At 45.4% G+C, this 24,615-nt stretch overlaps 1 protein-coding gene across 1 annotated transcript in view; it reads right to left on the bottom strand.

Moving 5' to 3' along the window:
- UBR2 (ubiquitin protein ligase E3 component n-recognin 2) overlaps positions 1-24,615 on the bottom strand; it is a 426,990-nt gene that overhangs the window by 270,781 nt on the left and 131,594 nt on the right. Inside the window, 7 exon segments of the mRNA XM_029593304.1 lie at positions 4,666-4,688; positions 4,691-4,764; positions 5,572-5,735; positions 7,054-7,239; positions 9,195-9,293; positions 10,010-10,098; positions 17,657-17,764. Coding sequence (XP_029449164.1) covers positions 4,666-4,688; positions 4,691-4,764; positions 5,572-5,735; positions 7,054-7,239; positions 9,195-9,293; positions 10,010-10,098; positions 17,657-17,764 — 743 coding nt within the window.

The raw sequence follows: 24,615 nt of genomic DNA, 5'->3' as shown, positions 1-24,615 counted from the left end.
GTGTTTGGCTTCCTCTGGAGACCAAGACCTTTGAGTTTGTAAATTGGCAACATGTGCTCCCCAGCCGAGGTTGGAAGCATCGGTGGTAAGGGTTATTTGAGGATCTGGAGTCTGGAAAGGTAGGCCTTGAAGGAGATTGGTCTGATTTTTCCACCAAGCTAGAGACTGATGAAGTGGGTTGGTGATTTGGACAATGGTTGATAGTGGTTGAATGGATTGAGTCCATTGTGACTTGAGTCCACTACATGACTCTCATGGCCAAGCGGACCACTGGGGTAACATGCACTGAGGATGCCATGGGTCCCAGTAAAATGAGGAAATGGCGTGCAGTTGAGCGTTGTCGAGATTGCAGTTGGTGTGCGAGAGAAGTGAGAGTGAGAGCATGTTCTCGAGGCAGAAATGCCTTTGCTTTGAAGGTGTCCAAGTCTGCCCCTATGAATGACAAAGTTTGAGATGGGACTAAGCAGGATTTTGTGTAATTGATGAGAAATCCTAGAGAGATCAGAGTGTTTAAGGTAAGACGTAGGAACGTCAGAGCAGCTTGTTGAGTGGGAGCCCTGATCAACCAGTCGTCGAGATAGGGGTAGACGTGAACACATTGGGTCCTGAGGAAGGCTGCTACTACTACGAGATCCTTGGTGAAGACTCGTGGAACAGATATTAGGCCGAATGGGAGCACTCAGTTATTGATAGTGCTTTGGGCCTACCAGGAACCTTAGAAATCTGCAATGAGATGGAGTTATCGCAATGTGTGTGTAAGCATCCTGGAGGTCTAGAGAGCAGAGCCAGTCTTCCCTTTGCAGAAGAGGAAGGAGGGAACCCAAGGTTACCATCTTGAACTTTTCTCGTTGGAGGTACTTGTTGAGAGCACGCAGGTCCTGAATTGGATGAACGCCGCCTGACTTTTTGGGGATTAAAAAGTACCGGGAATAGAATCCAAGGCCCTGTTGGAAGTGGGGCACTGGTTCGATTGCTCTGGATTGAAGAAGGAGGGAGACCTCCTGGTCCAGGAGTAGTGAGTGGTCTGATGTTCCCCAAGTCAACCGAGATGGGGAATCCGGTGGGTTGGAGAGAAAGTTGAAATGACACAATCGACCTCCCACTGGTACATGCGGCAGTGGAAGTTGGCTGCTGCTCTCTATGCAGGAGTCAAAAACCGGAAGCAGGGCCCGGTTGAGGAGCTGCTTGAGGTTTTTGCTTACGAGGTTGTCAGGACTGGGCCTTCTGGAAAGGCTTCGTGGAGCGACCTCTAGATGGTGGTGGGTAGGACTTCTTTTGACGATAGAACGACTTTTTAGAGTCCTTCCTGAATGGTTGTTTGGCAAATAGTCAGAAGGCATCGGAAAAGTTGGCGAAGAGCCTCATGATGATCCTTGAGCTGCACCACTGTTTGTTGAATCTGTTCACCAAACAGACTGTCTCCAATGCAAGACACATCGGACAATCTGTCTTGGACTTCGGGACGTAAGTCAGAAGACTTAAGCCAGGTCCATCTTCTTGCAGAAATAGCTGCTGCCGAAACCCTGGAAGCGGTGTCGAAGATGTCATAAGAGGACCTTATTTCATGTTTCCCCGCTTCAAAACCTTTGTGGACCAGGGTTTGTAGCTGCTCCTGGAATTGCTGAGGCAGGGACTCTGCAAAGTCCTGTATTTGCAAAGTCCTGAATTGCAAAGTCCAGTGCCTCCCATAACTCGAGGGAGTTATGGGAGGCACCGATGAAGGCATCGAGGGCATCGATGGACGGATCGGCGACACCGATGACAGCAACGGTATTGATGACGTCGATATTTGAGGCATCGGCATGACACCCGATGGAGGAAGATGGAACAGTGTTTCTCCTCCCAATGACAGAGCAAGTGGAGAGGGCACCGGAGCCATCGGTGACCCCTATTGTACTGGGTCATATAAAGTTGGTAAGAGGCTATCCGAGAGATAAGCACTGATTCCTGGATGCATTGGTCGGCGTGTCTTCCAGGGATTTCTGTTCCTTGCCTGGAGGGAAGGAAGAATGGGGCTTTGAACACCTTGCCTTCTTTTGGGCAGAATCAACAACCACGGACTGGTGATCCAACTGAGGTTTTTGGAACCCTAGAGCTGATTGGACCAAGTATGTGGTATCTGCTTTGCGGTTGACTGGTATTACTGAACTAGGGTGTTCCCAATTCTTTTTGAGAAGATCCAAAAGAACTTGATGGATAGGGATGGAGGTGATTTCTTTGGGAGCATCCAGAAATTGTAACAGCTCCATCATCTTATGTCTATCGTCTTGCTCAGTCTGTAGTTGAAAGGGAACCAGACATTTTCTTCACAAAATTGATGAAGGACAAGTCCTCTGGGGGAGAACGCTTCCTGCTTTTGGTAGGAGAGGGTGGAGATGGTAAATCATCAGTGTCCGGGGACGAATCGTCGTTCCAGGCGTCATAAGGAACAGCATTGGTCCCTCTGGGCACCTGAGAGGGACGGGAGGAAGGTATTCCCGAAGGTCCCGGTCTAGGCTCCAAAGGCATCGAGGGAATTATGGGAGGCACCGATGGATGGATCAGCGGCACCGATGACAGCAACAGTATCGATGACGTCGATGGTTGAGGCATTGGCATGACTCCCGATGAAGGAAGAAGTAATGGTGTTTCTCCTCCCGATGACAGAGCAAGTGGAGAGGGCACCGGAGCCATCAGTGACCCCGGATCCATCGATGGAAATGCGGCTATAAGCGCTTCTATCCTCGAGAGCAGCGGTGCCAATGCTGCCGGAATGGGATTGGTGGTCGGTTCCACAATCGGCACCGGTTTCGGCATCGGAGGAACCTGGAATCTGTGCATCGCCTTGTCGATGGCCTCCTGAACCATTCGGTCCAGCTCTTCACGGAGACCTGGAGCAATCAGCCCCGGTTCCGGAAGGGGAGAAGGCGGCAGAGGCGTAGCCGGAGGGACCACGGTTAAAGGCGGAGTCGCGGCTCCCATTACCCGTCCGGGTGAGGGTTGCCTCAGTGACCCGGTTTCAGAAAGGGTCGATGCCTTTTCTGGACGGGGTTTCTTCCATGGCGGCTCGGATGATGGCAAGGTCGATGATTTGCCTTCGTCAATGGTCCGAGGCTTTCAGTGTCGATGACGATGTATCTCTCTATGATCCCCTAGATCCTGAGGGGGAGCAGAGGTAGTCAATGGCCGGGAAGTCGTCAACGCTGGACGGTCACCGGCAGTTGCCTGATACTGGCGCGACATGGACGGTGCCGGTTCAGATGATGTCGAGACTATGGAGGGCATTGGAGTTTGAGACCGAAAGAGAAGTTCCATCTTCTCCATTCTGGCTTTGCGACCTTTTGGTGTCATTAAGGCACATTTGGTGCAAGTCAGGACCATCATGCTCACACACTAAGCACATAACACAGACTTTATGGGGGTCTGTGATGGACTTGGTGCGAGTGCAGTCAGGGCACCAAAGGAACCCCAACGCCATGGCCTTTGAAAAAATTGAGCCGCGGTGCGGTCGATGGCCAGTAGGCCGCAAGGGCCAAACGACGGGAATCGACCGGAATCAGGTAAAAACTTACCAGAGTACCGCGGAAGTAAAAAATTCAAGAGGGGGACCCCTGTGGAGTATTAAAGTTTGAAGTAATTCTGTGAGGAAAATTCCTATCAGGAATCTCTAAGAGCTCCTTAACCCACGTGGCTACTGCTGTGCGGAAAAAAAGAAGACTGATGGGGGACCCCCTGCTGGTTGCAGGGTTAGTGCCATCCTGGGCATGCCCAGTAGGTGGTCAAAGTTCTAGAAATTTTTACAAAAGTGTTCCGTGATTGGGCTCCATCCTGTGATGTCACCCATATGTGAGGACTACCATCCTGCTTGTCCTGTGAGAAATTACCTTTGCTCTCACAGCTTCTTCCAGCCAGGCTCTGATTGCAGACAAACACCCCATGCCACCAGTCCAGAGCTTCAATCCATGTTGGAAAATGAAACCTCTACTGGAGGTCCAGAGTGGGGTACAAAATTTTTATTAACTTAAATCCCAAACTTCACAATTTGAGCAACATAAAAGTGAGGACCTTCCTGTATAATTCATTTGGTTCTTTTTTGTGTGGGAGAAAAAGGAACTCAGTTATTCGTGTAGGAGAGGGAGAGAGTAAAAAGAAAAAAATGAAGGGGATGGAAAAGGATAATCTGGATTTTTGGTAGTGGGGTGGGAGAATTAAGTAGAAGGGGAAGAAAATCCAGATTGAAGAGGGACAGGGAAGAAGGAGGATTACCCACTCAAAACTAAATATGCATGGTGATAAATTTGTATACACAATTATGGATATTTTGATGCCCTGAAAAACAGATTAAGTATGTGACTAGAACTGAGTTGGGAAACATAGGTCTAGTGCTTAGAGTCCTGAACTACAAACAAGGTGTTCTCCAGAGATCAGAGTTCAAATCCTGCTCTCCCACTGACTGTGTAAATAAGGGCATGGATATTTAACTTTGTCTCTTCAGCTATACTTGGATAACATTCTTCCCTCTTCCTAGTGCCATATAGACACCAAAACTGATTGCCAGACTTTCTATCCCAAACATGGTTGTATGTTTCTGAATTATTGAACTACTCTTTGGAATGCACTGTGGACAAACAGAACTATTAAATTCCAAATTATTACTGTAACAGTCATAGTTTAAGATTTACATACCTGCATACATTTTAGCAACTCTAAAAGACATCAAAACCCTCAAGAAATTTGAGTCTTAAATCATCAGACCATTCAGTTGGTTTGCTAATCAGCACATACCTGCAAATACAGTAAAACTTCATTAATAAATTCATTTAAATAGAAATGTTTTCAAGTGTTCCCCATTGGCTCAACGATGAGCACATGGAATCTCAGGTTCAAGGCCAACATAAGGTTTTAGGCTTTTGCACAGGGGCCTGCAAGAGCTGAAAGCAATCAATAATTACAGCCTCCATTTGTAGGAGGGACCCTGAAACACTCATCAATATTGCCTTGGCAGCGATTGGTATATTACTGTTTTGTCAGTGGTAACTCAGATGAATAAGCCTGAATTTAATGCCTGTGAACAAAGCTGGATTGGTGTCACTGGAAACTGAACACCTCCATTTACTTATAACAGTAGCAGTGCATGCTTCCTTACAATCCTTTCAATACGTGAAGGCAGAGTATTCCAATGGTTAAACAGAAGTGATGATAAAGAGTTCAAGACTACCTTTTGGTCACTTATGCCACTTTATATCTATGTGCTGCCAGGAATCAACTAAAAATCTGTGTCTTATTCAAGCTTTACTGTTCAAAATTAAAAACAAAAATCATGCCCTGAATAAACCTAACAAGTACTAGTCCTTCTCTACTATGGAGCAGGTAGTTCAATTGAATCAGTGATTCAATATTAGGCATTAATATTGAAAATGAAAACTGGAACCACTTTTAACTAAACCGTGTCAACAATGATGGTGATTTAAAATTACAAGAACTGGATTCAGTCAACTACGTTACAAGCCATAAAATGACAATTTTTTTTTTAAACAGTTTAAGTCGTGCACTTTTTTTTTGTTTTGTTTAATCTTTTATTAGTGTACTTACTTGAGATCCAAAATGAGGCTTTGAACCCTCCTGAATTTGAATGCTTGCAGGGCTGTATAGCGTTCAAACTGAAACCTGCCCTGGATATCCCGATGCCTTAGATGGTCCATAAATGTCTTGATAATAATGGTAATAAGATTTTCATCTGTTATCAGCATCCGAGCCTACAAGTATATTTAAAATTTCATGTTACCAATAGAAACCAACTGCATAACAGCACTGGAATAAAGGATTAAGCCATCATTTCTAGCCTCAATATGAAAAACTTATTTTCCCATTCTGGTTTTATGGTAAAACTCTTTTGAAAAGTGGTCCTATGGGAAGCTTCAGCACATATTGGAGCCTACCAGTGAGGTACACAGATGCACAGAGGAAGTAATGAGTCCTGAGCCACAGAGAAGGGAGACCAAAAGTAGCTAACAAGGGCAATTCCTGCTTGTTCAAGATCAGTACTAGAGAACGTCCTTTTCAGTGTTTGGCCAGCAAAAGTGATTATGGGCCTTGTACCTGTAGATTTAATTCCTTCACTGTTACATATCAGTGTTGTTTTAGAGTATATGTTATGTACACGTGTTTTAGAGGTGGTGCGATGGACCTGTTATACCTTAAGAGCTTTTAGTTGACTTCCTCTTTCCTGATATCATGGTTGGTCTCGGACTCCCCTCCCCTCAGCTTCTCAAACATAAAAGGTGAAGTTTTCTGCTGAGCCTATGCACGGTCAAAAAATCACCTGGGAGAAAAACTCTGGTGTGCACTAGTCCAAAAACACCATGTCAGACATTTTTAAAAATTGAAAGTAAGATCAGAAAATATGATTTCCCAGTGTATATATCCTCACACATTAGTCATGACAATTTGAATCAGGCTCTAAATTATTGACACAGGTCAATAGGTGAGGGAGGTGCTGTCCAATGAGCGGCTTGCAGAGTTATATGCTGTGTGCCTAAGCAACTTTTGGTTAGCTAGATTAATACTGTTTAAAATAATTATCAATAAAATGTTATACACAAGGAAATATTGATTAGAAAATGTAACTTTGCTTAAAGCAGAAATGCTAGCAAAAGCACAAGCATCCAATAATTCAGCTGAAGGAGCAAGAAAAATGGTGCACCTCTCCCGCTTCATGCTGATTTAAACTTTATTCCCATATTCTGCTTGACAGAACACTAGAAAAACAAACCAGAGATAGTACAAATGTCTGAAAAGTAGAGAAATAGATAAAAATCATTTTTATGTACAAATTAATAGTACAAATGTTTTTATCCCAAGTCTGTTTTGTCCTAAAATATTTTTTTCATATTTTTTTATGATTTGAAATAAACTGAAAGCAATGAAACCAAGAAACAAGCACATTTAAAGCTACATTCTTCATACTTGTGTTTCTACTTTGCAATTAAAAAAATTACTAAAAATGGAAGACTGTTTCTTTAAGCCAATTTGGTTAAATTTTTACAAATCATCATATTTCATGATTTTACTTACTGGTGCCTCTGGTGTGAAAAATAACTGGACAACAGTAAGATCATCATCAACGGGGAACAACATACATTTTAGATTCATCTGGAGGACCAAAGAATTCTGAATGTCAGTCCAGCGTTCCACTAGCTGTAGTGGATTCTCTGACATAAGATGGTGTACATTGATTCTGATGGCCACAGAAGTTCTCCTCTATAGAGAAAAGCGGATACATTATGCCTTTCTGCCCCAGGCCAATGAAGTGATGTTTTACTTTTAAGTTGTGCTTGTTTCTTCCTATGATCTGTAAACATATACCAGACATGCACAACAGGAACTAAAATGCTATTAAAATGGATTTTTTTTCTATGCAATGCCCCCACTATTAAACAGAAACTCTTTCCATTTATGGTTCAATTACACTTCAAAAGGTTTGAAATTCTCTATGCATCTAAATTTGGAAGAATTCTTACATTTTGGAAGTGACTAATAAAATCTAAATTAAAGGACCCCTCCCGAATTTGGGATCAAGCCTACCTGAACCTGAAAACATTTCCCTAACTGATATATGGAGGGCTGTCACCAACATGGATAGGAGATTAGTCCAATCCATGAATTTAGCCACTGCTTTTTCTACAGATACTAAGAGAGCCCTAGAGGATCATGAAAAAAGACTAAAAAATTTAGAGGCAACTGGTGAGGTTGTAACCGCACAAGTAGCCACTATTCAAGCGTCAGGTTCAGCATTTATGAAGGATACATTAATGATATATAGACAAATGGAAAATATAGATAATGTACTGAGAAAAAAAAATCTTCGTATATTGAATTTTCCCATAACCAGATTATTGTCTGCTAAAGAATTGTTCAAGAAATACTCAAAAGAAATTTTGGGCATTTCTGAGGAAATAATTACCTCTAATTTGTACTATGTATCAAATGTGAAAAAAAATCTCGCAAAGAATGATGGTGAAATGGATATACTCCAACCAGAAAGCCCCAATTTGACATCTTTCTTAGAGGCTTCGGTGGATAATATCCAGATAAGATCAACCCTAGTGGTGGTATTTGCATTAGAGAGCCAGAAAAATCTGGTTCTACAAAAGTATTTTCTAAATAAAAACATTGCTTTTTGTGGGCAAATGATCCAAATGTTTCCTGACGTGTCAAGGGCAACCCAACACAGAAGGAAACAATTTTTGGAAATGAAACAGAGAGTACTGGCTCTTGGAGCCACATTCTTTTTAAAGTACCCCTGTAAATGTATGATTTTATATCAAAAAAATAAGTTTGTTTTCGTTGACCCAGGGCACTTGGAAAATTTTCTTCAAGATAAAAGTGGCTAACTGGTTACAGCCCTATTTAGAGTTAAGTTTGATATAAGCAAAGTGATGAATCTCGCTGAAATATGAATGGGTCATATTTACCTTTATTGTTATTCTAGAAAAAGGCTCCCACCCAGATAATGGGGTCTGTATAGTTTGTTACAAGAGATTTCCTGTATTGTTAGGTTAAATTATGATATGTGATGTAACATATTATTTTCTTTTAATTTCATGTATAATGAATGTAAGAAATTTAATAAATTGCAAATAAAAAAAAAAAAATCTAAATTAAAGTAAAAATATTTTGAAGTTCAATACTTTCATCCTCTGACATTTAGAGTTTTTTCCATATACTTTGGAAGTAAAATACCTCCATATGAATATTAAAACTCTGCATTGTATATTTACACTAACCTGAAATTTTGAAGAAAAAAAAGTGTTCAGTTTGCCTAATTTTATGTAACTGGGATCTTCCACAGTTCCCAAAGACAACTGTTCTTTAAGCAAACAGATCCAGGAATAACAAGACTTATTTATTTATTTATTTTTGGCTTTTATATACCGGAAGTTCCTGTATAATATACATATCACTCCGGTTTACAAGGAACTGATTAACTATCGCCTGGATGGCGGTTTACATGGAACATATAGAACAATTAAAACCATTAGAAAACAAATTAAAAACAAGCAGTAACAATTAGTAAAAGGACTACGGCGATATTAAAGTTTTGATACAGGCTGCAATTTTTAATTTTACTCCATATAATAAGCCAAAAATCAAGACTTTAGCCTCAATCATGATAAATAATATGACTGATAATTTTATGACAGCTAAGTACTTACGAGTGAAGGCACTGTGAATATCTGTACCGAAAGTTCAGTGACTGAGAACTCTCTGTCGTGGTCATCTTTCACATAATCATTCTGCAATCGCTCATAGTTCTATTAAGAGGAAGGCAAAAAGAGGCAAGGAGTGCCAGCTATCAGTAAAAAAAAAAAATAGCAAGCTTCTACTCACCAGAGTAGGTACAGTGAAGAGTTGGACAGACAAAGCAGTCACCGACACTGTTCGTTCGTGATCATCCTCCATAAAATCTTTCTGCAACTGCTGGTAGTTCTAAACAACAAGTGGGAAGTTCACCTCTAATCCACACCGACCCAAACTTTGATTGTTTCATTTTATTGAATTTCCCTCATACTGACATTAAAGTTAACTATGCAATGGCATAAACCCCCTATGCATCATCATTTCCTTTTTAATGGAAAGAGAAGACATTCTCCTGAACAAAGGGGAACCAGATAATACCCAAAAAGAGAAAAACCCAGATTATAGAAGGAAAAACTAGATACCAAGGCAGCAGTGCAATTACACTACTAGCTAAAGAATACTGACTCGTATATTGAAAATTATACATTAGAAAATAATCTAGGCAATATATGATGCCTCTTTACAGATGGGGTCAGAAAGGTGGAATTTGTCTTAATATTCCATTAGTAATATTCTTCAAAATTCTCTTCATCATTCCCCCTCTGCTTTCTCTAAGTGCTAAAGAAATAGAGCAAAATCCTCTATCGAAAAATTGAACACAATGTCAATGCTGGATAAAATACCTATTTTCATGGCTCATGTAATTTAGATTCATAAGAATGTTACTTACTTTTGAAAAACGGATAGCAAAGCGTTTCTTATATTTCAAGTCCATCAAAAGACTACTCATGAACAACTGATGATATACACTTCGAGCTCCTGTTTAAAAAAAAAAATAAAGTTTTTTCTTTTAAACCATAAGAGTACTATACTCTTCAATACCTCCAGCATTTTAACTAGTAAAGCACATGGACAGGAAAACTGGTTCTTACCTGCTAATTTTCGTTCCTGTAGTACCAAGGATCAGTCCAGACCGCTGGGTTGTGTCTCCCTTCCAGCAGAGGGAGTCAGAGAAAAAAAACTGAAAAGGCACCCCTCTTAACCTGGTGTGCCACCTGCGATCCCCTCAGTATATACGATATCAAAGCAAAATAACCAATAGAGGAGAACAAATCCCAGAACATAACAACCAGTGGCTACAACAATACGCGCGGTAAACTAAACAAACCGTACCGCCGCATAACATATCCATCAAGAAGATTCCTTCCCATGCCTGTAAAGAACTTTGCCGAGGTAAGAAGGAAGAAAACATATAGAAAAACGGACTCTCCAAAAAAAACCCAAGGGCGGGCATCTGGACTGATCCTTGGTACTACAGGAACGAAAATTAGCAGGTAAGAACCAATTTTCCTTTCCCTGTATGTACCAGGATCAGTCCAGACCGCTGGGATGTACCAGAGCTGCCCTAATTGGGGTGGGATCTGGAGAGTCCCGCACGAAGAACACTGCTGCCAAAACAGTCGACCTCCAGATCCCGGACGTCATCACGATAATATTTCGCAAAAGTATGCAAGGATTTCCAAGTGGCTGCTCTCAAATCTCCTGCAGTGAGACCGACTGGCTCTCGCCCAAGAGGCCAGAGACCTGGTAGAGTGCGCTTTCAAGCCATCTGGTATGGCACGCCCTGCGCAAAGATAAGTGGAGAAAATGGCCTCCTTCAACCACCTAGCAACCATAGCTTTGGATGCTTTGTGTCCCCGTCTAGGACCAGACAATAAGACAAATGATCCGATAATCGAAAAGCATTGGTCACCTCTAGATAGCGAAGGAGAACCCAGCGCACATCCAACTTATGCAGATCCTTATCTATCGCAGAAGTCGGATCCAAATTTGGAAAGGCCGGTAACTCCACTGTCTGATTGACATGAAAAGCCGATACCACCTTGGGCAAGGAGGAGGCAGGGGTAAGGACATGAGCCGCCGGATCTGTGCCACTAACTTGAGCCTCCTCTCCTGAGTGAGGAAGACTTTGCCTATCGAGGTGTCAGAGCGTGCTCCCAGGAAGTTGAGAACCTGAGATGGTACCAACTGGCTCTTAGCAAAGTTGACCACCCAACCAAGGGACTGGAACTGAAGTAGAACCTTGCTCACTGCTTCCTGACAGAGGCTCTCCAATTTGGCCCAAATGAGCCAATTGTCCAGATATGGGTGAACCAAAATCCCCTCCTGCCGGAGGGCCGCTGCTAAGACTACCATTACCTTGGTGAAGACCCGAGACGCTGTCGCTAAGTCGAATGGAAGAGCTTGAAACTTATAATGCTCCCCCAGGACCATGAACCGGAGAAACCGCTGATGGCACTTGCGTATTCCGATGTCAAGATATGCCTCAGTCAGATCCAAAGAGGCCAAATATTCTCCTGAGTGGATGGCCGCAATGACCGACCGTAGAGTCTCCATGCGAAATCGAGGAACCTGAAGTGCTCGGTTGACTGCCTTGAGATCCAATATTGGCCGGAAGGACCCCTCCTTCTTCGGGACTACGAAATACATGAGTACCTGCCGGCCCTGCACTCTTCTGGAAGGACCGGAACAATAGCCCCCAGGGATTTCAAGTGACTCAGGGTTTGCCCGACTACCTCTTGCTTGGTCAGAGAGCCGGCGGGAGAAATCAGAAAAAGGTCCCTTAACGGGTGGGCAAAATCCAACTCGTAACCATGTGCGATGATATTGAGGACCCACTGGTCCGACGTGATCCTGACCCACTCCGAGAAACAGGGAGAGACGACCTCCCACCACTGGAACCGGGGAGAAGGTCGGAACACCTTTACTGGGACTGCTTACCTCCGGTGGCCCCTTGAAAGCCTCCCTCCCGAAATGGTCTCCGACCACAAAAGGAAGTAGGCCAAGACTGAGCTCTCTGAGGCTGTTTGTCGGGCAGGAAAAGCAGGCGGCCGCAACTGCCGAAATCTGCGCTGTCCTCGGAAACGGTAACGCGCTGCCCCAAAGGGCCTGGAAGACTTAGGCTTGTCTTCTGGCAATTTATAAACCTTATTCTCCCCAAGAGATTTAATAAGGGCGTCAAGTTCCTCCCCAAACAACAATTTTCCCTTAAAAGGAAGATTACCCAACTGAGTTTTGGAAGAAACGTCTGTGGACCAATTCCAGAGCCAGAGAAGCCGTTTAGCCGAAACTGCAGTGGCCATATTGCGTGAAGATGCCCGCCACAGATCATATAATGCACCCGCTGTGTAAGCTATTGCGGACTCCATCCTATTCGCCTGATCTGCTTCCTCTGGCGGCAATACCTGTGATGTGAGCATTTGCTGGACCCACCCAAGGGTCGCTCGCTGCATGAGGCTACTGCAGACCGCCGCTCGAACACAGAGCGCTGACACCTCAAAAATGCGTTTGAGGAGGACCTCTAGCCACCTATCTTGTAAGTCCTTAAGAGCCATCGCTCCCGTAATAGGAATGGTGGTCCGCTTGGAGATCACAGTAACAGACGCGTCCACCTTGGGAATCCTGAGGATATCCAAGGCTTCCTCGGGTAAAGGGTAGAGTTTGTCCATCGCCCGTCCCACCCGCAGGGTCGCGTTCGGAGATTCCCACTCCCGAGTGACCAACTGCTTAAGCATTGGGTGGAAAGGAAAAGTTTGGGGCAGGGCACGCAGCCCCGAGAGTACTGGTTTCCCCCTAACTGACTCCAAACTGGGGACTGGTGTCTCCACTTCCAGTTCCTCCAGGACATAGGGATCAAGGGATCCAACTCCTCCCGGCGAAATAGCCGAGAAACCCAGGGGTCGTCCCCCTCTACGGAAGCGGACTCAACACCCCCATCTAGGTTTTGGAGGAGAGGATCCAGAAAAGATCCCAAGGGAGAAGGATCCGGAGCCTCCCCAGGGGCCGAAAGGGCATCCAGAGACATGTCCCGCCGCGCAATCTACACTGCTGATGAGCTTCCGCCTCCAAAAAAGCCTTATGCATAAGTAAAATACATTTTAAAGAAAAAACTGACAGGCCCTTTAAGGGATCCAATAGGTGGAGGAGGAGGAGGAGGAGGAGGGGGGGGAGGAGGACCGGGCTCCCCGAGGGGGCGAGCCCCGGATCGCACGGTCGAACGGGACTCAGACTGGGAGGAGAAATTGGAGAATCCTCTCCCCTAGCCGGCAGGCAGGGCTCCGACAAAATGGCCGCTGTTCCCGCACGCACCTGCGGTGGACCCGGCCGCAATCGCCGTTCCACTCCTCGTGGCAAAATGGGCCCAAAATCTCCCCCAGACGAGTCCTCCCCCCCGGGGAGGCAGCGGGCGCAAACCCCGTCCCGCGAGAGGCGCAAGCCCGCCTCCCCACATGCTGAACACGATAGCCCTCGTGACATCCCGGGGGGGGGGGGGAGGGAGAGTTTCCAAACAGTGTGGTAGGAAAGAAAAATGAAGAACTTACAATACCCTGCCAACTCGCGGCCTTCCGGAACACTGCTGCACCCGAGGAAACTAGTCTCGGGGTGCGGAGGGGAGGGACCGGCCCACTGGTTAATCCCCCTCCAGAGAGAGATTGCCCTCCGGGAACAAGGCTTTTAGAGCTGCCAGCCCCTGCCTTACCTCTACCTGCTGAGTGAAAAGCCTGGGAAAATAAAACCGCACTGAGCTTTTTTTTTATACAACCAACTTGCTGTAGCCAAAGGTGTTAACTAAAGCATCCAGAGCTTTAGAACTCTGTAAAAAAAAAATATGTACCTAAATTTGAAGAAATTGAAAAATCAGGACCGCAGGTGTCAACCCTTCTGCTGAGAGTCAGAGAAAATACTGAGCATTCACAGGTGGCACACCAGGTTAAGAGGGGTGCCTTTTCAGTTTTTCTCTCCGACTCCCTCTGCTGGAAGGGAGACACAACCCAGCGGGGTCTGGACTGATCCTGGTACGTACAGGGAACGCAGTTTAAGACAGTGTTTCCCAACCAGTATAGATGACTTCAGACTTAATCAGATGTGCCACAGAAGTTACCACTTCCTGATACTCAAATCCTGGCCAGCAGCTGGACTCTCAGCATCTCACAGAAACAAAACACACGTTCTCAGAAAGGAGCTCCTATACATTTAAGAGCCACTGCTGGGGGTCTTACAAAAATGCATGCCTCTTCTTCCTAGCTACATGAGATCCGGAATGTGCCAAGTAAAGCAGTGGTCCCCAACCTTTTTTGCACCAGGAACCGGCTTCAAGCAAGACCATTTTTCCATGGCCCGGCAGGGCGGGGTGGGGCTCTGATCATATGGGGGCGGGGTTATGGAGGGGGTTGGATTTTTTTTAGTGCACACTTATTTAATTATGACATTTATAATGTGAATGTGACTCAACTCACCATAGGTTCTCATATGCATGACACACTGACCCATGATCGTCACGGGGCTAGATGTAAAAGTTCAGTTTGCATCCACGGAAACCCCCCTGACCCACAATAATGGATGTAAAGCAGAATTATGACATTCTCCATACAACTCACCCTACAAAAAAGATATTCTGGTTCTGGTGTCATCTCAGTAACAGCAACTCAAACTCCTCCTACTTCCAGGCTCAATAGCCCTACTTATGAAAAGACAGCAGTTTACCACCAATGCATGTCCTCTTGAGAAAACACAACAAATAAGGCCGATACAAACGCTTACATGCTAGTAAAATATCTCATCTCGGTAACTGACACAGAACCGACCTAACATACTCCCAGGATCTGTAGTAATGCACATAAACTAATCCACACACAGTTACACTTGTATTATAGAATACACTCAAACAGGAGCAACCCTATCTATGAAAAGGCAACACTACAAATATTAAATCAGGCCCTAAAAACCAATACACCTCTTATTAGGAAAACAGAACTAGCAAGCAGCTATAGATCCTACCACAGAAATAATGGTAAAACTATACCAATAAGCAGAATAAATGTTTCAAAACAGCTATGAACAGAATAGCATCCAACAATTAAAAACTCATAAAAACTATTAAACATTCTCCAAACACCAATAAAATATTTCAAAAAAGCAGACATCACATAATTAAAATGGCAGTCAATCAAAAAAAATAAACTTAAAAAGCCAGCTTTACTTATCCCCTCCAGCAGCTCTCTTACTCCCCCCTTCCATGCAGGCCGTGGCACACTCCAGAAGCAGCAGTAGAAGCTAAGCTCTATACTCATGGTCCTCTTCCTTAGTGCCCATGTCTCTCACACACACACCATACCAGTCATGCCTCCATGACCAGTTTCTGTCTCTCACACACCAATCATCTCCCAAACAGTCTTTGGCACACACACACACACCAGTCACCTTCCTGAACAGTTTCTCTCATGCCATACAGACACACAGGCTTCCCACTTCAGTGTTCTACTTACATATATGGGCTTCTCACTCTCATAATCACTTTCTCTGTCTCTCTCACACACACACACACACACTCACTAGTCTCTCACTCTCATGCTTGTTCTTTCCACATGCACAGGCTTCTCATTCCCATAATCACTTTCTTTCTCTCTCTCTCACACACACACACACACCAGTCACCTGATCTCTCTCATACACACACAGGCTTCCCACTCCCATGTTCTCTTTCAGATATACAGGCTTCTCACTCCCATGATGTGTGTCACACACACCCAGGTTTCTCACTCCCATGCTCACTCTTCACATGCACAGGCTTCTCATTCCCATAATCACTTTCTCTCTGTTACACACACACCAGTCTCATTTCCATGCTCACTCTCCACGTGCACAGGCTTCTCATTCCCTGAATCACATTCTCTCTCACACATTCACACACACCAGTCTCTTTCTCTCACACACACTGTCACCTTACCAACCAGTCTCTCTCTCTCTCATGCATGCACACACACACACACAGGCTTCCCACTCCCATGCTCTCTCACACATAATCAGGCTTCTCACTCCCATGCTTTCACACACACACACACCCAACACCAGGCTTCTTACGCCCATGCTTTCTCACATACCCAGACTACTCACTTCCATGCTTTTTCTCTCTCTCTCTCACACACACCAGTCATCTCCCTGACTAATATCTCACACTCTCACATACACATCAGTCATCTCCCTGAGCAGTCACTTTCATTGTCTCTCACATACACACACATCAGCTCTCTGACCAGTTTCTCTCAATCACACACAGGCAGGCTGGCTGGCGGCTTCTCTCTTTCACTCACTTCCTCCCCCCCCCCCCCCCGAGCACAAATGGTAGCTGCAGCAGCCGCCTCCTCCAGCCCCCGCAGGCCAAGAAAGAAGAATCCCATCGGCCGCGGGAGGCTCATGCTGCTCTCTCCTTTCCCGATTACCGTCTGCTTTGATTGCTCGGAGGCCGATGCTGCTGCCGCCACTGCTACTTTTCCACGCGGCACAGCCTTTCTCCTTCCCGCGCACCGCTCTGTGTATCACTTCCTGTTCCGGGTCACGGGGGGGCAGGCGCGGGAAGGAGAAACGGCCAGCTGCAGGTGCCACAGCTTCTTCTAGCACCGCTGCCGTTCCCACTGGGCTTGAGCGTGCTGATAGCCCGGCGGCAACGGCAGCAGGGAAGGAAGAGCAGCGGGAGAGACCGGGAACACGTGACACACCAGCCGGTGCTTGGCGGCGCCGCGGACTGGCAAAAAACCCCCAACGGCCCGGTCCTGGTCTGCGGACCGGTGGTTGGGGACCCGTGAAGTAAAGGACAGAATTCAGGACATCAATAGCTGGCCTGCTTGGTGTGGCTCACAAATTGCACACAGCACCCATCTTCCCTTCCTAAGTCTCCTCCTTTAAGTCCTTCCAGCTTTTGTCTTATCCCTAGGCTGAGTAAGACGGTGAGAGCATGAATCGAGCACTGGATATGACTAACTCAGAGTTGGAAACAGCACACTGGAGGAGATCTAGCAGTCACATCAGCAGTCAAGGTAACTAACTGAGCTGCTTGCCTGCATCACACAGACTTCTCCCTTTGTGAAGGGTTCATGTGGATCTCTGCCTCATCTCTCCCTTTGTTTAAACATTTGAAAGAGAGCCTGGTGAGGCTTTCAGTGCTTCCCTGGCTTTTCTCTTAACTAGATTAGTCCTCTCCATGTCCGTACTGCCTGCTCCATGGAGGCTGGTGTGCCACACAACATGTTTCTTAATGTAGGCATGCCTTGGGTATGAAAAGGTTGCAAAACTGATTTAAGAGAAGGTGTGAGCTCTGCTCGCCAAGCCAATGATGGAAGTACAATATCCACACCAAGCAAGAGAAAAGCAGCATTGCCTTTATGTAATGGTATATTCATGCAGATACTAGATGATCACTGAAGCATTCCAACTTAAGAAGAGGCTTCTTTTTCTCTCTTTCCTTAGCTAACAAGGGACCAAGCTTATTAAAGTAATAATTACTGGTAGTCAAAATGGAAGACAAAAAAATAATCCTCACCTTTCCATAACTTTGAGTCACACAGCATCAGTTTATCTACCAGGGAAGAATTTTCACCATCTGGTCCTTCTTGTAACCCAACTTTGCACAATATTCGTCTAAGACCATCTTGAAGAAGAAAAAGAAAATCTGACATGGAAACACATGCTTCATTCATTCATTAAAAAATGTTAAGACTAATCAGTATTTAATGAAAACACACTAAGTTAGAAGGCAAGGTTTCAGAATGCTTTCAAGTTTCCTTTCTTTGCTCAAACCACTCAGACAGAAGACCTAAACTCAGAGAGAATTTTATCTTCCATGTTTGTTTCATGTTTTTGGGACTGAGCAAACAAAAAGGGCTTTTCCTTTAACAATTTGTTTTTGAGATAATCATTGTCATATATCCATATTGGTATAACTGAAAAAGGAAACTATAGTTGACAAAATTATCTGTTGCTTGACATATTAATAAAAATGTTGAGTTTCAGCAAGAATACATTTTGAAAATATGACAAAGGAAAGGACAGTCAAGAAGCTGCATGACAAAGTTCAAGATACAATTCCTTGGATCCTTCAACCCTTCATCTATCAGTTAATAAGACATTTTATAGAGCTACACTGACAGCATGTTTAGGACCATTTGCATGTTAAGAATCTATTGGTATTTGGAATTTGCTGAAATCATTATACTTTCTGGCTATGCATTATACTTTGGCTATCTTGAGCGCATCTGTACTGGGTATGGGAGGCTATGCGGAAAGAGTGATTCTCTGCTGAAACAAAATTGCAACATTTTACTCAGGGCAGTTGTCTCCAAATGGGTTTGTTTTGAACACACCACAAGAATGCACCTCACTCACTCATGTTAAATATTATCTCAATCTCTCTGCTACTGCTCATGCTGGCTTCAACTGTGCCAAAAGGACTTCCTTTTGGAGATTTATACCATTTTGGATCACTTGGTGCCTCAATGAGGCTATACCTTCGTCCTGTGCATCAATATAGAACTTCTAGGGCTTGATTCACTAAAACAATTCCAACTCCTCCTCCCCCCCTCCCCGAATTATGTCTCTATGGAAAAAGATTAATACATCAGATTCCTAGAGGCAACCTTGGAATGAAGAAAACCATCATTGGTATTTTTACAGTTGTGAAGGGTATCTCTTGAAAATTATCAATTGTAGTTGCAAGCCACTCTACCTATTCTTGCAATAATGCACAAGTGAAAAAGATGGAATCTCAAGAGCAAGGATCAAATGGCAAATGCACATTTAGTTCCATTCAGGAAATGATGTTCCCTGACTAGCAGAGCATACTGAAATCATACTACTTTGCTTACAGAAAGAATTTCAAAAGAAAGTTGTTTTTGAAACAGCAGCAATCAGGCTATTGTAAACCTCAACCACTTCACTCATTTGGGCATCCTTTCCCAGAATGAGGGAGAAATCTTGTGGCTCACCCTGGTAAAAAGTTGAGCACTATACCATTGGGCAGCATGGGTGAAAAGAGATTTTTGATGCTGCCAATCTCATTCCAACTCTAAAAAGTGATGGCTTGGATGTCACGATTAGCTGAATAAATTCATCCAACATAAATTCACACTCATGTCAGTATTTCTCATTGCTACCTGCATATTTTAACAGATGTTTGAAAATTGTATATATATTTTTTGTAACATGTCATTCATAATCTGTCTGAAGAAAGCTACCAGTGCAATTCATAAGAACATAAGAAATTGCCATGCTACGTGCCGCAGGATGGGCTGGATTTAAAGTCCTTCCTACTCCTCCCTGGTGACGTAAGAGGTGCACGTCCAGCCCTCCGGGGCAAAGGTTCCGCCCCCAATAGCCCAGCTGAGTCAGAAGAGGCAGTAAAGAAAGTTAAAGCAGCAAAACCCCTTCGCAGAAATGGGGAATTTGAAACAGGCAAGCTTCTTCAAAGGTAAATGGTAGTTTCCTGAGCCCAGCTACGTGCCGCAGGAAGGGCCAAGCTTAAAGCCATTCCTACTCCTCCCTGGTGACGTCAGAGGTGCACTTCCAGCCCTCCGGGGCAATGGTTCCACCCCCAATAGCCCAGCTGAGTCAGAATCCTCTTTCCAACAGAGGCCAAACCAGGCCACAAGAACCTGGCAAGTACCCAAACACTAAGATGATCCCCATGCAACTGATGCTAGTAATAGCAGAGGCCAGTCCCTAAGACAACTTGATTAATAATAGTTAATGGACTTCTCCATGCATATATGCATGTCTACCAAAGTCATTATCATGGGTAGCCTCTCATTACTTACTACATCACACTTCGAGAAATATTTTAAAATAATCACACCAACACTGTTTTGTATTCAGTTTTCATTAACTAAGAATTTATTTATTATGCACATTTACAAAATGTATGTGCACAAAAACATCAGTGTCTTTAAAAATGTACATATAAAGATGCAAATATATCACACAACAAAGACATCTGCTAAACAATTATACTTACAAAAAGGCATAAGCATATATGCATTTACATCTTCTACATAAAAACAAACTGCACTGAAAAATAAAATTGCTTAACAAACAGAATACATACACCTGCCAATATGAAAATCACCAAGTAAATGTTCTATATCTGCTTGATAATAGAAACAGATTTTTTAGACAATACACTGAAAAGGTATTAGTGTTTTAGAAATAAATTAGGGCTGAGAACGAACTACACAGGTCTTATATTTCCAAGACCTAGCAAATGCCTCACTTACTTGTAAAAGTCTATGATGCTATTCAACTGGAGTTAATTTTCATCTAAAGTTTAAGTGACTATTATTCTCACATTTACCACAGTGGGCATTTTGTTAGAATCAAATTTTCAACTATCTTGATAATTCTATAAAGAAGTTAACAAAAGCCCGAGATCATAAGACTCTACGGCACTGCAATAAGAAGTAATTTGGACAGACAACATGGCCCCCACAATCCTCATCTAGCATCATAATCTATTTCTATTATTGATTAGGATCCATACTCAAACCTTACAAATCAAATGGTTTAGAGCAGAGTCCCAAAAGCCAACATGAGGTAAGTTAATGGAGAAATTACTTACCTGATAATTTCATTTTCCTTAGTGTAGACAGATGGACTCAGGACCAATGGGTATAGTGTACTCCTGTTAGCAATTGGAGACGGATCAGATTTCAATCTGACGTCAGCCCCTAGTACATATACCCCTGCAGGAAGTGCAGCTCTTCAGTATTCTCCTCGAAAAGCATTGTGGATATATGTGTGACTGACTGATTGATTACTCGATTAACTTGCATAACTTCATAACTTGGTTAAATGTTATAACTTGAATAACTTGATTAACTTAAGTAATTTGATTAACTTGGATTGGTTGATTGACTATAGCTGGAGACTGCCAGTGTACTCAACCAGAAAGCATTGACACCAGGCAGGGTGGATGCCCTAGGTAAATGAAAACATGTCTTACCCTTGAAACATTTGATAATCTCTGCGTGACGGCAGCCGAGGGTGGGATGCTGAGTCCATCTGACTACACTAAGGAAAACAAAATTATCAGGTAAGTAATTTCTCCATTTCCTAGCATGTAGCAGATGGACTCAGGACCAATGGGATGCATAAAAGCTATTCCCAAACCGGGTGGGAGGCTGCCTGGGACCCGCTTAGTACTGCCCTCGCGAATGCCGTATCCTCCCGAGCCTGAACATTCAGACGGTAGAATCTGGAGAAGATATGGATGGAGGACCATGTCGCTGCCCTGCAGATTTCTGCGGGTGACAGCATCCTGGTTTCTGCCCAGGATACCGCCTGGGCTCTGGTAGAGTGGGCCTTGACTTGTAGAGGCGGTGGCTTGCCTGCCTCTACGTAGGCCGCCTTGATAACTTCCTTGATCCAGCAGGCTATGGTCACCCGCAAGGCTGCTTCCCCTTGTCTCTTTCCGCTGTGAAGAACGAAAAGGTAGTCCGTTTTTCATATGGGTTCCGACATCTCCAGGTATCTGGATAAGAGTTTGCCGACATTGAGGTGGCGGAGACTACGGGCTAATTCCGAATTCTTCAAGTCATCTGCCGATGGTAGTGAGATGGTCTGGTTAAGATGGAAGTGAGAGACCACTTTGGGAAGAAATGAGGGAACCGTGCATAGTTGGATGGCTTTCGGGGTGAGTCTGAGAAACAGCTCGCGGCAGGACAGTGCTTGTAGCTCCGAGACGCAGCGGGCTGAACAAACCTCCAGTAAGAACACAGTCTTTAAGGTTAGCATGCGGAGCGACAGGCCTCGGAGAGGTCTGAATGAGGTTCCCGCTAGGAAGTCCAAAACAAGGTTGAGGTTCCATAGGGGCACCGGCCACGTTAGTGGTGGGCGGATGTGTTTGACTCCTTTCAGGAAGCGTGACACGTCTGGGTGAGAGGCTATGCTGTCACCCTCACTCTTGGAGCCGTAGCATGACAATGCGGCTACCTGTACCTTGATGGAGTTGAGAGACAGCCCCTTCTGTAGTCCATTCTGTAAGAATTCTAGGATCACGGGAACCTTAGATGCGCTTAGTTTGACGTCGTGGTCTTCGCACCATGCTTCAAAGACTCTCCAAATCCTTATGTAGGTTAACGATGTGGAGAACTTGCGTGCTCTGAGGAGGGTGTCGATTACAGCCCCTGAGTATCCGCTCTTTCTCAGGCGGGCCCTCTCAATGGCCAGACCGTAAGAGAGAATTGAGCTGGGTTCTCGTGAAGGATAGGACCTTGTTGTAGCAAGTCCCTGTGTGGTACGCAGTCTTCTCATGTCTGCGTACCACGGTCTTCTTGGCCAATCTGGGGCCACCAGAAGAACTAGGCCCCTGTGAAGCTGTATCTTGTGAATGATTGTGCCTAATAGGGGCCACGGCAGGAAGCCTATAGCAGGGTCCCCGGGGGCCAGGTCTGAGCCAAGGCATCAATCCCTTGGGCCTGCGGATCCCGCCTGCGACTGAAGTATCTGGGCACCTGGGCGTTGGATCTGTTTGCCAGAAGGTCCATGTCCGGGGTTCCCCATCTTCTCACTATCATCTGGAAGGCTGTGGACGACAGCTTCCATCCTCCTGGATCCAGGCTTTCCCTGCTGAGATAGTCTGCCGCGATGTTGTCTTTCCCGGCGATGTGGACGGCGGAAATCTCCTGGAGGTTTGCTTCCGCCCATGCCATCAGAGGATCTATTTCCAGGAACACCTGTTGGCTTCTGGTTCCCCCCTGTCGGTTGATGTAGGCTACGGTTGTGGCGTTGTCCAACATTACTCTGACCACTTTGTCCCGAAGTCTGTGAGCGAACCGCAGGCAGGCAAGTCTGACTGCCCGCGCTTCTAGGAGATTGATGTTCCATCCCACCTCTTCTGCCTTCCACTGTCCTTGGGCGGTTAATTCCTCGCAGTGTGCTCCCCATCCTCGTAGACTGGCGACTGTGGTGAGCAGGGTCCAGGTTGGAGCGGATAGTCTTGATCCCCGGAGTCATGTGGCTAGTTTGTAACCACCCCCGCAACTGGGTCCGGAATCTGCCTGGGAGTGATAGACGCACGGTGTAGTTCTGGGACCGTGGATTCCACCGCGATAAGAGTGAGCGCTGTAGTGGCCTCATGTGGGCTCGCGCCCATGGCACAACTTCCAGAGTGGACGCCATCAGCCTGAGTACTTGTAGGTAATCCCATGCTGTGGGACGAGGATCGTTCAAGTAATATTTGCAGTCGGTTCCCCAGCTTTGATCTTCTTGTGGGGGTCAGGCTGACTGTCTTCCTGACTGAGAGGGCTGTAGTGAACTTTTGTTTGTGTTGACTACCCATCCTAGGCTCTCCAGCAGCGCAATGACTCTGCTGGTTGCCTGGAGGCTTTCCTCTGGTGATTTCGCCCTGAACAGCCAATCGTCTAGGTAGGGATGTACTAGGACTCCTTTCTTCCTCAGTGCTGCCGCCACCACCACTATGACCTTGATGAACGTCCGGGGTGCTGTGGCTAACCCAAAGGGTAGTGCCCGGAACTGGTAATGGCGGTCCAGGACTTTGAAGCGCAGATAACGCTGGTGTTCCTGATGAATTGGGATGTGAAGGTAGGCCTCCGAAAGATCCAGGGAAGTGAGGAACTCTCCCGGTTGCACCGCCCTTATCACTGATCGTAGAGTTTCCATGCGGAAGCGGGGAATCCGCAGGTGTCGGTTGACCGACTTGAGATCCAGGATGGGCCTGAATGTTCCCTCTTTCTTGGGGACGATAAAATAAATGGAATAGTGACCAGTTTGTATTTCCTGTGGAGGCACTGGGGTTATGGCCTCGAGGGTCAGTAGTCTGGACAGTGTAGCTTCCACTGCCGCCCTTTTTATGAAGTCGTGGCAGGGAGATTCCACGAATTTGTCAGGGGGGGGGGTGTCGTAGAAAATCTAGGTAGTACCCCTCCCGAATGATGGCTAGGACCCACTTGTCCGAAGTTATCTCGACCCATCTGCGGTAGAATAGGGCTAGTCTGCCCCCTATGGCTTCTTCCCTCGGACGGGTTGGCTGAATCTCACTGTGGGGTGCGGCTGGAGCCTGTACCCGAGCCAGTTCCTCTCTTGCTGAGCTTGTTCCAAAAGGACTGTTCCTGCCCGTGGGGTGGGGCATTTGGTAGTTGCTTCTGTAAGGAGTGAAGCGCTGAGAACTTCTGCCCCTGGAGGATCTGGGGGCGGATCGTTGTGTTCTCTTCGTCTTATCCTCCGGCAGGCGTGGCAATGGGGACTCGCCCCATTTGTTTGCTAGTTTCTCCAGTTCGCTGCCGAACAGTAGAGAGCCTTTGAAGGGCATTCTAGGGAGGCGTGTTTTGGAAGCTGTGTCGGCCGACCAGCTTCGGAGCCAGAGTTGCCTCCTGGCCGCCACCATAGATGATACTCCTCTGGCCGCTGTGCGCACTAGGTCCGAAGCTGCGTCCACAAGGAAGGACACTGCTGGTTCCATGACTTCTCCCGGAGTGTTGTTTCTGGTCTGGG

Source organism: Rhinatrema bivittatum, chromosome 3, assembly GCF_901001135.1.
Source record: "Rhinatrema bivittatum chromosome 3, aRhiBiv1.1, whole genome shotgun sequence".
NCBI classification, from domain to species: domain Eukaryota; kingdom Metazoa; phylum Chordata; class Amphibia; order Gymnophiona; family Rhinatrematidae; genus Rhinatrema; species Rhinatrema bivittatum.
Note: the sequence above shows the minus strand (reverse complement) of the source record. Positions and strands in the feature narration are given on the sequence as shown.